At 44.4% G+C, this 16826-nt stretch overlaps 1 protein-coding gene across 2 annotated transcripts in view; it reads left to right on the forward strand.

Moving 5' to 3' along the window:
* enox1 (ecto-NOX disulfide-thiol exchanger 1) overlaps nt 1-16006 on the forward strand; it is a 100409-nt gene extending 84403 nt beyond the window's left edge. For both annotated transcript variants that reach the window (XM_042494215.1, XM_042494216.1), the window contains 6 exons: nt 2294-2499; nt 3732-3839; nt 9043-9099; nt 10077-10179; nt 13536-13621; nt 13909-16006. In XM_042494215.1, coding sequence (XP_042350149.1) covers nt 2294-2499; nt 3732-3839; nt 9043-9099; nt 10077-10179; nt 13536-13621; nt 13909-14040 — 692 coding nt within the window. In that variant the 3' untranslated portion in view covers nt 14041-16006. The remainder of the gene's footprint in view (nt 1-2293; nt 2500-3731; nt 3840-9042; nt 9100-10076; nt 10180-13535; nt 13622-13908) is intronic.
* The last annotated feature ends 820 nt before the right edge of the window (nt 16007-16826 follow it).

The raw sequence follows: 16826 nt of genomic DNA on the forward strand, positions 1-16826 counted from the left end.
CTGCTGAGCCTTCTTGATGACCGCTGTGGTGTTGTCGGTCCAGGAGAGGTCGTCGGAGATCTGGACTCCCAGGGAACCTGAATGTGTGGACCCTCTCCACGCATTCACAGTTGATGTAGGGGGGGGGGGCGGGTCAGTTCTGTTCCTCTGAAGTCCATAATGATCTCCTTTGTTTTTGCGGTATTTAGTGCCAGGTTGTTGTATGAGCACCAGGTCGCCAGCTTCTGGACCTCCTCTCTGTAGGCTGTCTCATCTTCCCGTGAAATTAGTCCGACCACAGTGGTATCATTGGCAAATTTTACGATGATGTTGGTACTGTTGGTCGGACTGCAGTCGTAGGTGTAGAGACAGTACAGGCGGGGGCTCAGCACGCAGCCTTGTGGTGAACCAGTGCTCAGTGTCCGGGTGGAGGAGAAGTGGGGGCCAAGTCTCACAGTCTGGAGTCTGTCGGTCAGAAAGTCTTTGATCCAGCTGCATGTGAGGGGAGGGAGGCCCAGGATGGTCAGTTTGGTGGTCAGAATGTCCGGGATTATTGTGTTGAATGCCGAGCTGTAATCCACAAAGAGCATCCTGGCGTAGCTCTGCTGCTGTTCCAGGTGACACAGTACTGCATGCAGAGCTATGTCGATGGCGTCCTCCGTGGATCTGTTCGCCCGGTATGCGAACTGGTGCGGGTCCAGTGTGGGGGGAAGGCAGTCCTTGATGTGCTGTAGGACCAGTCTCTCGAAGCACTTCATGATGACGGGTGTGAGGGCAACAGGGCGGTAGTCATTGAGGCTGGTTATGGGTGTCGTCTTTTTAAGGACAGGGATGATTGTGGCAGATTTCAGGCAGGTGGGGATGACTGCTTGGGCCAGGGAGAGGCTGAAGATCCTACAGAAAGATGTGGGACAGCTGGTGGGCACATGCTCTGAGGACCTTGCCAGGTACTCCGTCTGGGCCAGCGGCCTTCCGGGGTTAACTGACTGGAGCACCCGTCTCACCTCGTGCTCCTCTACAGTGAGTGGGGGGGGTGCTGGGACCTGGTGTGGGTGGGGCTGGATCAGATGGGTGTCGCTGTGGTGATTCAAAACGGGCAAAGAAGCAGTTAAGCTCCTCTGCCAGCGACATGCTCATATCACCCGGTGTAGCAGTGCAGCCTCTGAAGTTTGTGATGTTCTGTAATCCCTGCCACACCTCCCGTGGTCTGTTGCTGGCGAGGTGGGACTCTATCCTCCTCTTGTAGTCCGCTTTGGCGTTTTTTATTCCTCTTTTCAGGTCAGCTCGAGCTGTGCTGTAAAGAGCTCTGTTACCTGACCTGAAAGCGGAGTCACGGTTTCTGAGGAGAGAGCGGACCTGGGTGGTCATCCATGGTTTCTGGTTTGGAAAAACCCGGATGGTTCTGACCACAGACACAGTTTCCATACAGAACTTGATGTAGTCCAGTACTGATCCTGTGAATGCTTCCAGGTCCTGGTGTTCAAATAGGTCCCAGTCCGTCAGTTCAAAACAGTCCTGGAGCTCGCTAAGTGCATTCTCAGGCCAAGTTGTTATTGTCTTTGTGGTGGGCCTGGATCTGCGTCTGAGGGGGGTGTATGCCGGGGTGAGCAGCAGGGAGAGATGGTCTGACTGTCCGAGGTGGGGGAGGGGCATGGCTCTGTAACCGTGCTTGATGTTGGAGTATACATGGTCCAGCGTGTTTTCTCCTCTTGTTGGGCAGTCGACATGTTGGTAGAATTTCGGGAGTACAGTCTTTAGATTGGCCTTATTAAAGTCTCCCGTTATGATGTGGACGCCGTCGGGGTGAGCTCGCTGCTGTTCGTTTATGGCGCTCAGCAGGAGAGAGAGCGCCGTGTTAACGTTAGCGTCTGGTGGAATGTAAACAGCCGTGATGACCACCACTGTTAGCTTTCTCGGGAGGAAATAAGGCCGACATCTTACAGACATGTACTCGATGTCAGGGGAACAGTGTCCGTCTATAATTACACTGTTGTTGCACCAGTCCTCATGCACGTAGATACAGAGCCCCCCTCCTCCTGCTCTTACCGGAGTCTTTGGTCCGGTCCCGGCGATGCAGTGAGCGGCTAGCTAGCTGCACGCTAGCATCGGGGATCCTCGGGTTGAGCCAGGTCTCTGTGATGATGAGGACACAGCAGTCACGAATGTAGCGATTTCCCGCTAGACAAAAGGATGTCCCGGTCCTCCTCTCACACAGCTGAGGGAAGACAAAAATTCCCGGTGTGTAAAACATGAAGCTGCACTACAAAACTAACTGTCTGTCCTCCTGTCTTCATGTCCTCACGACCTCCTGCAGGAGTGTGTGATCAGACTCAGGCATCTCTGAAGGAGGAGAACGACTCGCTGCGCTGGCAGCTGGACGCCTACAGGAACGAGGTGGAGTTGCTGAGGAAGGAGCAGAGCCGAGCGAGCCGACAGGACGACGACCACACGCAGACGCACGCGCACAACGCCGAGGCTCAGATCCAGCTGCTGCAGCAGAACATGCACAACATGCAGCAGGTACGTTCCTCTGCTTTAGAACCATCATGCTGCAGGTACGTTCCTCTGCTTTAGTACCATCATGCTGCAGGTACGTTCCTCTGCTTTAGAACCATCATGCAGCAGGTACGTTCCTCTGCTTTAGTACCATCATGCAGCAGGTACGTTCCTCTGCTTTAGTACCATCATGCTGCAGGTACGTTCCTCTGCTTTAGTACCATCATGCTGCAGGTTGGTCAGTGAGGTGAGAGACCCAAAAGTGCATCTGAGGTTCCAGGTAGGAGAGCGTTGACCCCAAACGGCGTCATTTTGTAAAATCAGAAAAGTGAGCTTATTGACTTTATTTTGTTTCCTGCAGCAAACAGAATAAAAACTCGTCGCTTGTTGTTCCCGCTGACTCAGAGCTCCCATAATCCTTCGCTCCACTGACCCCATGAAGCTTTGTTAGAGTGCCGAGCTCGCTCACCACGACTTAGCCTGATGTGACTGGACTTCCTGTCTGTCTCGATCTAAAGTGACAGTGCTGATAGAACGAGGCACATCACACACACACACACACAGACACACACACACACACACACACACACAAACACAGACACACACACACAAACACACGCACACACAAACACACGCACACACACACACACGCAAACACACACACACACACGCACACACACAGACACACACACACACACACACACAAACACACGCACACACACACGCAAACACACACACACACACACGCACACACACACGCAAACACACACACACACACACACACGCACACACACACACGCAAACACACACACACACACACACTCGTGCAGTGGGGGGTAATAAATGTGTTGCTTACTCGTCTTCTCTGTGTGAGAAAACGTCACGCGACTGTCGCTCCTCGTTTGTCACCTGCTGATGTTTCTGCTCCCTCTGTTACTAAAATAATAAAAACTTTGATAAACAAATATTTCCTTTGAATACGTGTTTACAAGTTTGTGATGAAATGATATTATGAACACAAATAAAAATACATACATTGTCAGTTAATAAGCATCTCGTTATTATGAAAGATCAAGCTGCATCAGATCCAACTTTTATTCTGAAATCACCAGGAAGTGAGCGCAGGTATAAAGGAGGTTTTGGAACATTAGAGCTGTCACCGTGAAAACGTGTTTCTAATAATCCGGCTGCGGCGGCTCGCTGAGGTCACAGGCAGGTAAATCTCTTATCTGTGTTTTTTTTTTTTTGTCTTCCAGCAACTGCTGAGTCTGCAGGAGAAGCTGGCGAGTAAAGAGTCAGAGCTGGAGCAGGCCAGAGAGGAGCAGCGCTACCTGGAGGGGGAGGTGCTCACCCTCAGAGACAAGGTGTGTTCACTGACTCACGGGAGCTTCAGCAGGCCGGGGCCTGAGGAAGCTGCTCCGCGCCCGCCTGGTGGGACGGCATCATTTCTTTTAAACATCACCAAAAATTCTAAATGAAAAAAAAAAACAAATTGCAAAAAAAATTTGGATTAAAAAAAATTGCTAAAAGAATTTAAAGAAAAAGAAAATCGCCAAACATTTTAAAAATCAACGACATTTTTGAAGAAAAAAAAATTGCCAAATATTTTTAAAGAGAAAAAAATTGAAAGAAATGTTTTTAAAAATCACCAAAATGTTTGAAAGGAAAACAAATCACCAAAAAATTTATAAAAGAAAAAAAAAGCCAAATACTTTAAAGGGAAACAAGCCTTCCAAAATTAACGGGCCCGTTGGTTTGGAAGGCATGTTTTCTTTTTAAAAGATTTCCCTTTTTTTTTTTAATAAAATTTATATAAAATACAAAAAAAGTGGAAAAAAACATTGCAAACATTATTTAGAGAAGAAAAAATTGCCAAAAGAATTTAAAGAAAGAAAATTGTCAAACATTTTAAAAATCAATAACATTTTTGAAGAAAAGAAAATCACCAAATATTAAAAAAAAAAAAAAAAAAAAAATCTAATAATTTTTTGAAAGGAAAACATTTTTTTTAAAAGGAAACATGTCTTCCAAACTCGTGTGCCCGCGGGTTTGGAAGGCGTTCGCTCGGTGCCTCGGAGTTACAGTTGATAGAAAAAAGTCTGAGAAGAGTGTTTGCCCGTTTCTGCTGCGTATTCAGGGCAGCAGCTTCGGCAGGTACTCACACGTCTCTCCCAGCCTGATCAGTTTTACCTGTCTGTGGTGTTCAGGAGACTTCGGACAGACTCGCTCAGCCGCAGACTCTGCAGCATGTGCAGCATACAGAAGAGACCAGCTGACTCAGATGTCACGTTTTTATCAGCTTTAGTTCTCGGATGTTGGTTTAGTGTGTAAAACCATCAGGACGCCGTGCCGCGCCGCGCCTGACACGACACGACACGACACGACACGACACGACACGACCGTTCAGTGTAAATAAACAAGACGTTTCAGACCGTCTGAGAGAAAAACGCCGAGCTGCAGCTTCATCGGCTGCAGTTTGAACCCTGCAGCCTTGTTCTGTTTTAAAGTGTGTTTACCAATCTGTCTTCTGTGGCTAACACACACACACACACACACACACACACACACACACACACACACAGGTTTTTAACATGATGAGGGATGAAGGAGGTCTGGAGGGCAGCAGGCTGCTATGGCAACAACTCTGCCAGCATGTTTTTCTGTTTTCTCCTGCTGAGAAGTGAACCTGTGTGTGTGTGTGTGTCTGTGTGTGCGTGCGTGTGTGTGTGTGTGTGTGTCTGTGTGTGCGTGCGTGTGTGTGTGCGTGTGAGAGACACTCTGGAGGTGAAAACGTAGTTTTTTTCATGCACTGGTCGGTTGTGAGATTCGTCTTTCAGACTGGTGGAAAGACAGGATTAATTTTAAATTTTTGATCAGATTTCTGTTCTGTAAATATATGCAAAAAGTGAATACTTAATGAGCATAATTCAACCAAATTTCAGAAAATTAAATTACTTAAAATAATTGTCTGAACGTAGGAAATCCGGTGAGGGAGTTTCATGGTGCTATTTGTTTTCGTTTTTTTCAGCCTATTGTCTTATTTTCCTTTGTTAATTTGATCTTTTAAGGCTTATTTCTTATGATACATTTGTGTTCCTCCTGTCTATCATCTGAAGGTTTTCACAGACCAGGTTTGTTCATACATCATTCACAGTCTGATTTAAAGAACATTTTATTCATGAAAACATGGGGAAACTTGATATTTCTAGGTTGTTGACAGTATTTTTCTGATTTATGGAGTGATGAATTAAAATTCCCTCTTTATAAAATATTTGATTCTTTGATAGAAAAAATGAGGCGGACTAAAATGTCAGCAGATCTGTAACATAACTGTAAGTGTCTCACTGTGAGCAGCTGGGGAAGTTTCATGGTGATATTTATTATCCAAGTTAAACATTTTGCCATTGTGTTTCCTGTTTAACTTGTGAGATGCTGGTGTGCAGCTTCACCTGTCTCTCCTCTGGTTCTCAACCTTTCTCTTTACTGTCGTTGGATTGGTTCATTTGGTTTGTGATGTAACAAACCCAGGAAGTCTGAATCCGTGTTTTTCGCTGTGGCTCCACAGAGGAAAATATTCAGCCATGGATGACTTTGACTTTTTGATTCTCTCATGAAATGTCTGCTAGCATGTAACAAACAAGGCGTGGACACATGAAGGAGTTTAAAAACGTGATTTTTACATGAGGGGGCTCTTTAAGTGTAAAGGAGGCGTCCTCACAGCATGTCGTAGCTGCGTGTTTCCTGCTCGAACCTCCTGAGACTTTTTTGTCTCGGTGAATCCAGAATTTTTAATTTTTAAAATCCAGTCTGTGTATATTGATTCTTCGTTACGGCGGTCTGACATGATGAATCCATCAATGTCTCGTGAAGGCGTGAGGAGGGACACGTGTTTTATTTAGAGGTGAAAGCTGTCTGATTTAAAGCTGCTGCAGAGACATGAAACCAGGCTGCAGCACAATGATGTCACAGTGATGTCACAGTGATGTCACAGTGAAAGAAAACAGGCCAACACATGAAGCTGTTGTCAGTGATCAAACACACACGCACGCCTTTTTCTTTTTGAAATTTGATTTTCATTGGCAAGAAAACAAACAAACGTTACAAATACTTGAATTCATGCCTGTTTTAGTGATTATTTGTATCAACAAAATCAAGTGTTTTCAGGAGATAGAACAAACAAACAAAAACATCTAAAGATTTAAAAAAACAACATTTAGAAAAAAAAAGAAAGAAAACTTTCATTTCTATGAAATTCCTCATCAAGACAACAGTGTCTGTTATTTTTAGGAATATTTTCCATCTTTCTCCTTTAATCTCTCAGAGTCCCACTCTGACTGATTTGACTGATTTTTTCAGTGAAATTAAATAACAGGTGAATGGAAAAATGTTTTCTTCACAAACCTGATAACATTTCCAAATGAAAATGTTTAGAGTTCCTTTGCAGTATTTCACAGACACTAACTGGTACCAAACAAAACTATGTCTCATGTGGAGTCTTTTCGGGTACGGCTGGGCGATATGGAAAAAAGTCTTATCATGATTTTTTTTTTTCATATCAGTCGATATCGATATGTATCACCATATACATCAGATCACTATTTCTGTCGAGCTTAAAGGTTCCCTTTGACTCCTCAGTGAGATATGAAGATATCACCAGGTTCGTTTTCATTGCGTTGACGATTGGCTGTTCGTGTTGTCTGTCAAAACATGTGTTCTGTCGACTTTGTCTCATATTTCAATCGAGGAAAAGTTATATTGCGATTAATATTATTAGCATTATATTCCCCAGCCCTATTTTGGGGTTTCAAAAAGTCAGCGTTGACCACATATTGGTGCATTATTCTTGTCGCACTGAGCGTGTGAGTTCATTTTTACACACTATTTGATGAACTTTGTCTGTCAGTCCTCAGTCGAGGGTTCAGGCCTTCAGCCTCTGACGAGTTTTGCAGAGTTTCTTTTAATGATCCCGAGCGGCTGGTAATAATAATGATTCAATCCTTTAGTGAGGCAGTTTTGAAGCACAGCATGAAGTTTTGTCAGATTAATCTGCAGAAATCTCTAATCCAAGTTTGTGCTCTAACATCACGCTGCAGCAGCCGTTCAGGATCTGGCGTGTTTTGGTGGATTAGAAGAATTTTCACGCATGCAAATGTTACAAAACGAGTGCACTGATGCTCTTGTGCGGCAGTCTTTTTTCATAGTAATGTTACTGTTATTATGACACAGTGCTTATTTCAGACTTGTCCAGGACTGTTGAATTAACCTGCATTAGGCAAACCTACTAAACTGGACACAGAGAGTACGATATAAATCTAATTTTGTATATTTTTTGGGATGTCACAGTGTTCAGATGAATCTTTGCCCATGTCTGGTATAAATCCCAACAGATTATTTTTATGTAATAAATATTAAAGTTAGTCATGTTGGACTCACAGAGTCAAACATCCTGAACATGTTTGTCATCCAGAGAGGTTTAAAGTGATCCACTGGTGATAAATTCTGAGACAGAGTTAAACAACAGAAACATTAAATCTGGACTTTTTCACTGAAACTCGAGCCGGTCGGTTTAAGGAGACAGAAGCGATTTCATGAGAAAGTATTTGTGGCGCTCTTTAATGACAGTTTTGTCGATGATAAATTCGTGTCAGGCTGTAGAGTCGAAGCAGTGTCAGTTAGTTCTGATCGATGGGAGGCAGATTGATGGTTTCAGGCTGCAGACAGAAGAGAAAGATTTGGACGTCTAAACTCAGGGAGACAAAGAGAGATAAATTGTGCTGCAGAAGGTTTAAGACTCAGTTCTGATACTTTTGAATTTGTCTCTTGATATGAATTCACATTGATAACAGCATGAATCAGAATCCAAAACAGTTTTACTGACTAATGGTTTTGCACAAATAAGCAATGTGTCTGCATGTTTTGGTGCATAATGATAACCACAGTGCAAAAGTCAATACAAATCTGGAATCTGTGTTTTTTTGTTGTGAACTTTTGCACATTCCCTGTTCTTTGCAACAATAGAGAAGATCAACAAACAAAATCAGGTCCTGGACGTGATTTCGCTGTGACTGGGCGTCACTGCGATGGCGCAGCCTGTCAGTTGGTGACATCATGCTGGCTCCTCGTGCTTAGTTTTAACTAAAAGACACCTGAACACTTTTTCATCACTTTGGGCCAAACGAACCAAACGGACTGTAAGATTATGTCAAAAAATTCACATTGCAGTTACATGGAGGGCTCTGCACGTCAATACACATCAACTACTCAACAAAATGTGTGAGTGACAGTCCACTGCGGCTGTGTCCTCCTGCCTGTCCCTCTCCACACGGTCTCGTAAGTGGTTTTCATGTATGATGCACGTTAGTGATGTCTTCCTGAATCATTCATCAGCTGTGTTTTCCTCCGGTGTTGAGATGTAACGGACAAACACGCTGCAGTGTGTTATTGACTCTGCTCTAACACACCATCTATAAACCAACAGCAGAGAAAACAAACGCTCCTCTGCTGCACGCCGCTCTTTGTTTCTCTGAGTCTGACCAAACGTCCTGTTGTCTCTCTGTGTGTCCTCAGCTGCTCAACGGAAACGCCGACGCTGTGGAGGGAACCAACGGAGAGCTGCATGAAAAGGTAAAAAACTGACACGGCAGAGCAGATTTAAAGGTCCAGGGTGCCAGTGTGAAGGATTTAAGGTGAATTAAATTGAATCTCTGTGTTTTCGTTAGTGTAAAATCGTCTGATAATAATAATGGAATAAAAATAGTAATTTTGCATCGCCTACAACCAAACACTGCTGACACATAGCGACGTTCACATTTTCACGTTGGCGTCCACAGTTCTCCTACATGTCGACCACCGCAGGTCTGCTACCTGCTGGCCACGGTAGTTCAAAATGTCAGCCACAGTTGCTCTCCAATCCCTGGGTCTGGTTTTTCTTGAGAGGAAGAGACCTCTGTGGATAATTCAGCTCCCGGTAAAAACCTGGTGATCAATGAGCACTGAAGGAATCCTAACCAGGGGAAGTTTCAGCTGGTTGTAATCTGTAATCGTTGCTGCTGGACCCAAGAAATCTGACTCGCTGAAGCTTTAAAACACACTTTAGTCACTATGAGCAGATATTTGTTTAGGGAGATGATGTTATATATATTATATATTATATATTATATATCTGAGAAAACAGATGCTAAATATGATACATTCTGTTTGGACATTTTTGCAGATTTTGCAGATGTCTGTTCATGCTGATAAAACATGCTGCATGTTTACAGAGGTCAGAGAGCTGCGCTGACCTGAAGAAGAATTTAGGTTGTTATTCACAGCACCTAACTGGCCACACACACACACACACACACACACACACACACACACACACACACACAGATATCCACGGAGGTGCACTTTTAACCCTGGCGCTGCTGAAGTGGAAACTGACTGCAGAGCACAGATACATAAAGCATGTCACACTGATGTGACCTGAGAGCTGGGATGCTTTTATTAAACACAATGTGTGTGTGTGTGTGTGTGTGTGTGTGTGTGTGTGTGTGTGTGTACAGTGTGTATATGTATTGTAACATGTGTAATATATGTGTGTGTGTGTTTTTTCGCAGGTGTTGAACGGGTGTGTTCCCTCAGGGTTCCTCGGCAGAGAGCGGAGGAGTGAGGTCATCATGAGAGGAGGTGTGGCCTCAGAGAAGGAGGCTCTGCTGCTCGGTAAATATCACACAAATATTAACCAATAATCACCAATAATCAATATCACATAAATAATCACCAATAATCAGTCTGCGTCAGACTGCCAGTGAAGAACACAGGTTTCCACATATTAAACCTGCAGGTGAGATGAAAATGTCCAGCTGTGACACATCAGCTAATCACATTACTTTACTCTTTGTTTTTACGTTGAATCGTATTGTGCACGATTACACAAAGTTATGATGCTGCAGACGACTCAGTGACTTCCAGCGGGTCCCCCTCCCTCCCTCTTCCCAAAAATAAAGTTTATTTTCACAGATTTAGCTCACGGGAGAAGTGAGCTCATTATGAGCGATGATGGCTGATGGCCGGACCGAAACCTCAAATCAAGACGTCAGTGTTTGACGACTCGGGAATGAGACTCAGCCATCAACTAAAGTTGCAAAATGTTGCTGTTATGTAGCTCCGCCTGCTCCTCCTGCTTTTGCCATAGTGCTTTAAGACTTTGGCTTTCTTAGGTCTGTGATGTCACAACCCCTGGAAGTCAGAATCAGTGTTTTTCAGACTGTCATTAGTTCACAAATACGTCAACTCTGTCAGTTCTTTCGGCGGACAAGCGTGACATCCTAAAGCCAGTCTCTGTCAGTCGAGAATGCACTCGGTCAGAACTGGTGGCGTTGTTATTATAAAGCCACTGGACAGCATTGGGTGCGTCCACATGCAACAAAAATAAGCGCGTCACTGGAGAACGTAGCTGGACAGATTTGTAGTGAAGTTGCTGTTTGTCCGAGCTGAGCAAGCAGCAGCACATTTGTCCAGCAGGAGCTGGGATTCAGAGTGAAGTGCATCACTAAAGAACTGGCTCTGGGCCAGTTCTTTATGGGAGCCACCCGTCCTGTAAGTGCTCTCATGCTCCTCATATTACATTGTTACTGGCAGTGCTATAATATATAATATTATATAGGACGCCGTCCTTCAGCATTTCCTGTGCATGCAATCGGTTCTGTCCAGCTACGTTCTCCAGTGACGCACTAATTTGACTCTGAGTGGTTTCTGGAGGTTACGAGGTCTTTGAAGCAGTGAGACAGACCGAGACACAAACTGTCTCCTTTTTTTCTCTCTATCTTCGAAACTCACAATCATGCATCTCTGTCCGAGCGGCAGGCTCTCAGCAGCCGCACTGAATTCATCTCTTTGCTGATCCTCAGCACTGCTGCTGCTGCTGCTGCTGCTGCAGCAGCAGAGGCTGCTGCTGCTACAGAGGCTGCTGCTGCTACAGAGGCTGCTGCTGCTACAGAGGCTGCTGCTGCTGCTGCAGCTGCAGAGGCTGCTGCTGCTACAGAGGCTGCTGCTGCTGCTGCTGCAGCTGCTGCAGCTGCAGGTGCTGCTGCTGCTACAGAGGCTGCTGCTGCTGCAGCAGCAGAGGCTGCTACTGCTGCAGGTGCTGCTGCTGCTGCTGAGGCTGCTGCTGCAGAGGCTGCTGCTGCTGAGGCTGCTGCTGCTGCTGCTGCAGAGGCTGCTGATTTGTAGTGAAGCTGCTGTTTGTCCGAGCTGAGCAAGCAGCAGCACATTTATCTCTCTTAGTGGCACCCAGAAAATCCAGATATGAAGGAGAGAGGAAGCCGGCGCTCTGTCTTCATCCTGACTGCCTGTAATCTGCTGCTGGAGCTTTTCATTCTGCACCGAAAACACAGTTTAAAGGCCACATGTGGACACACACTGTGTATACACACACACAGTTTATTCTCACACACAGAGGACGAGCATGTTGATTTAAATACCTGCATAAAAGGATGGTAATTTCCTCAGAGGACAGAGGGACATGTCCCCCTGTCTTTAATACTTTCAGGCTGATTTTGCGTGTTTTTCCCTGAGTCTGGACTGTCAGGTGACAGACTGCCTGGTGAAGCCTGTTTGCATCCAGAGAATCAAACCTGTGGATGTACACAATTTAAATTTTCAAACAGTAAGACTTAAACATTTATTCACCCGGCCTATAAATAAGGCAGCAGTAGTTTCAGTCCTGCAAAGTTTAGAAAATCATACGAGCAGCTATCACGGGGGCACGGAGACGCTGCTTTCTTAGCAGTGCAGATCGAGGCGTATGTCATGGGTGCACTGAGTATTGTGCTGTGTCTTTTTTTCTTTGTGCACGTTTAGCAGCAGCAAAAGCTGCACAATCTTTTAGTGAATCGGTCGTTTTGTCTAAAATAAAGTTCCTGTCGACGAGAGAAGAGACATCAGACTGTAATTCACTGCTGAAACATGTTGGTTGGGTTTCTCTCCCTCCTGTTCCCTTCAGTGTTCAAGTTGGAAATTAAACTCGTGCACACACACACACACACACACACACACACACACACACACACTCTGTTCCATGTGAGCAGGTCTGGTGGAAGGAATTGAATTAGGCTTGTCTGTAATTGCCAGCGTTTCGCCACATAAATCAAGGAAATAAATATTGGCTGTGCCGGGTCCTCTGGGGGACGCCAACCCCCCCACCCCCCACCCCCTCAGACACACTCCCTCTGCATGACTGCCTACCTCTGCAGGACCTCTCAGCAGTAATCAACTCAGGAGCGTTTTCTTTCTGCTCGGCCAGCGTTTTTTAAAGAGCCGTTTGTTTATTGTGCAGCACTTTGTGAGGATGCAGAAACTCTGTCAGCGCGCTCTCTGCTCACTTTATTAACCCACGCCGCTGTTACTGTGAATACTGATGAACAACAGCAAAGCAGCACAATATATACATGCTGCAGTTCACTTTGGCATCTCAAATAATAACAATGTATCTATGATGGTGAAAATGCACAATCATAAGAGCCTCAGTTTATACAGTGAATAAAACTTAATGTGGAGCTGACTGTGTTTCCACTGAGTGATGTCATGTGACTTCTCTTCTGCTGATAACATCCCAGTAACCATGGTGACAGATGTTCAAAACATTAGCAGCTTTATTTCTATTGCAGCCACCAAACTAGTTGTCATTATTTCCAATCCGAGGCCACGTAGGCGTGTTATGGAGCTGTGATGGAAAGGCGAGCCCCTTATACGTGGGAGCGGCCACGTATGAGGGAATTCTGGGAGATGTAGTCCACGATTTATGTGATGCAGTAACAGCTCTTGTAGCTCCTGCTGTATCATGAGGGAGCCAGTTCCTACTGACAAGTTCATAGACACAGCATCATGTGACCTCACAGCGTCATGTGACCTCACAGCATCATGTGACCTCATAGCATCATGTGCAGTTGAGGCAATATTCGCAGTTTGAGGTTTAATTGAAACCTGCCTAGTGAAACATGTTGGATCCCATTCTGTTTGTACAGTTTGAAACGTCCCTCCAGTTTCCGTCATGGGTTTTGTCTCCCTCTCTGCAGGCATCATATCGACCTTCCTGCACGTCCATCCGTTCGGAGCGAACCTGGAGTATCTGTGGTCGTACATTCAGAGACTCGACTCAAAGGTGAACAAGCTCTCTGCTCTCCTCTGCTGCCGAGGCCTAAAAAACACAACATTCAAAATCAGTAACAAAAATCCACAACACCAGTCATACAAGTCATGAGACATTAAATCCAAAAGTCAAAGTTTTGTTTTTTTTTTAAATGTAAAATGCTGGGTTTTTTTTTTTTTTTGGTTTTTTTTCTGGCTGCTTTCGGTTCCTTTCACTCTCTCTCTCTGTGTGTGTGTCTGTCTATCCATCCTAATATCTCTGTTTGTCTGTCTTTATATCTGTCTGTCTGTCTCTTTCAGGTGTCTGCGGGGGACCTGGAGCGTCTCATGGTCCGCCTCCCCAGCATGTTCCGTCAGGAGCTGAGCGGCGTCGGAGCGACTCTTGAGAAACGGTGGAAGTTCTGCGGCTTCGACAGCCTCGGCTCGGCGTGACGCAGGGAGAACGCACACACATACACACCGAGAACACACTCTGAACAGATGCACACTTTGTCTGAGTGTGTGTGTGCGCGTTCGTCCATGTTGGATATCCAGCAGTGTGTGGGACACTGTGTTTGAGACGGATGCTCACACAGTCCCTCCTGATGTCGCTGCAGGTTTTCGTCACTGTGAAGTGAAACAGGAAGCTCAGACCTGCAGACGTCCTCTGCGTCTGATCATGTTGACGGTCTATGAGGTCTCTGGACCTGGATCGTGGTCCTTGGTTGTCTCTTGAGAGAGAGAGAAGTGATACCAAAGTTGACCCTTTACATGTTTGGTTAAAACCAACTTCATCACATTTATCAACAAAATAAGAGCCTTTATGTTTGGGATATGGGCTGTTTAACGTGGTGGCGTGATAGACGTCAGGTCACGTCCTCCTTCATACGACGCTCAGTTTTTTTTTTTGGAAATGTAGCAGAAACGTCAAACAGAACTGCAGGAGTTTACACACCAACTGATTCAATCTGTCGCCCGACAAACAGAAGCGTTTCACTCAGTCTGATGCTCGCTGGTTTACGGACACATTTTGTGAAAGTCCAATGCAGTTTGGAACTGGTGGCGCCCCCTGCTGAGGGATTTCAAAATAATTTTACACACGTGGTTCAACATTAGTATTTAACATAAGTTTTGGAATGATTGAATAAGAAATTAGCGCCCCCTAGGGGTCGATTTGATGAAACTTTGGGGATATGCTGCTCATATTGCTTTGGACAGTTCCTGTGAGTTTTGTGATGATCAGCTGAATGGTTGAAGAGTTAAGTCTGTTAATGTGCTAAAATGTTTTGTTAAATATCTTCAAGAAGCAATGAGATATCAGCAACCTTTTGATAACTTTTGATAAGCTTGGTTCAGGTATGATTCACAGAAAATTTGGTACAAATCTAACCTTTGGTTTGGAAGGAGTCCAAACCAAGTCCAAGAAGTCGAAGTTTTTCTAAAAATTGAAAATGGTGAAAATCTTGTCCATGGCACCTTTGTTTTGTTTTTTGTTTTTTTTGGTCGAACACATTAATCTGGATTCTGTGTCAAATTTCCAGTTGAGTTATGGTGTGAGGGACGTGGCCTTTCAAAAACTGAATTTTTGGGCCCTAATTATAGTGTCCCCATCAGACCTATTGGCAGCATATTTTTTGGGCAGCATTTGCATATAACCTCCCGTCATGGTAACGATTTCACGTGTGAACGATGCAAAAACATTTCTGAAAAAGAAGAAAAGTAAACACACACAAAAATAACAGGGTGTCAGCCCTTTAACAAATCCCTGAAACTAAACCATCAAGTCAAAAAGAAGTGCAAAAGACCTGCAAAGCACGAGTCATACAACTGAAAAATAGTAGAATATGGAAAATACTGCCAACAGTAGTAGTAGTGGAAGTACCACAAGTTTTCTGCTCGAGCGGTGGAAACTTAAACAAACACAAAAATGTATTTTAAAATTTTAAAATCCACAAACACATTTCTCCTGCAGATGATTTTTGTCAGCTTTCTGATTCTCTGATTCGGTTCTTAAATTGACGTATGTTGATGACAGATCTGCAGCTGGCGTGTAAACACAACATGAGATCATATTTATTTCTTAACAGCAGACGCGTCTGGAGGGAAACATCTGCAGGGTTTCAGCTAATCGCACCAACAAGGAGTGAAAGTCTTTGGCTCCTGCAGAGATCAGAGATATAAAGTGGAGGAGTGAGGGCGAAGAGGAGGATATTATGAAGGTAAAACCGTGTGAGGATGATGGAAATATGACAGACAATGGTCGAGTTTTTTTTTTAAAGATGAAGTCAGACGAGTAAATTCAATCATTCCGCTTAATTTATTTCATGATACTGTAAGAAGAAGAAGCTGTTCACTGAAACTGTGTTTAAATGTGATGAAATGAAAAAAGACGAATTACTGTCTCCTGATTCTTTTGAATATATCGGGCTTAAATATTAACAGATCAGCTTGATTCCTTTTGAATGAAGCAGCACGGAAAGATGAAGATACTGAAGAGGAGCAGAGCCGAGCTGTGTGACGATGCAGGAGATGAAGAGGAGGAGGAGGAGGAGGAAGAGGAGGAGGAGGAGGAGGAGGAGCAGACAAAGACATGAAATGGTATGAAACAGAAATACTAAAGTAATAATGATAATAATAACTTTATTTATATAGCACCTTTAAAAACACAGTTTACAAAGTGCTTTGACAAACAGAAAGGTCAGAGTCAATAAAACAACTGAAGTTCGTCAATAATGCCGAAAAAAGATAAAAGGGCAGAAGTAAATAGGAGATTCAAGGCAGAAACATTTTAGAAAAATACAGTAACAAAAAGGCATCAGACACAAAACACTGATAATAATTACAATAATGATGAGCGGGATCAGGGCAGATTAAAAATACGTAATACGTAAATACTGGTTGCCAAAAACACGAGGCTGCAGACCAGCTCATGTATGGTTAACATTTCTATAACAGAGCTTGGGGCCAGACGAGCTTTAAAAGTGACCGGAAAAATCTTAAAATCTTTCTGAAACAAACAGGCAGCCAGTGGAGGGAGCGAGGATCGGGTCGACGGCGTCTGTTAAAACCAGCGAGAAGCAGAGCTGCTGCATTTTGAAGCCGCTGGAGGCGGCAGAGTGATCTTTGATTTATATCAGAGAGGAGAGAGTTAAAATAGTCGAGTGTGAAGATGATGAAGTGTGAATAACTACAGTATTTCCGGGTCAGAGTGTGATAGTATATGTTTAATTCTTGACGTT

This window comes from Plectropomus leopardus, chromosome 10 (genome assembly GCF_008729295.1).
Source record: "Plectropomus leopardus isolate mb chromosome 10, YSFRI_Pleo_2.0, whole genome shotgun sequence".
NCBI lineage: Eukaryota > Metazoa > Chordata > Actinopteri > Perciformes > Serranidae > Plectropomus > Plectropomus leopardus.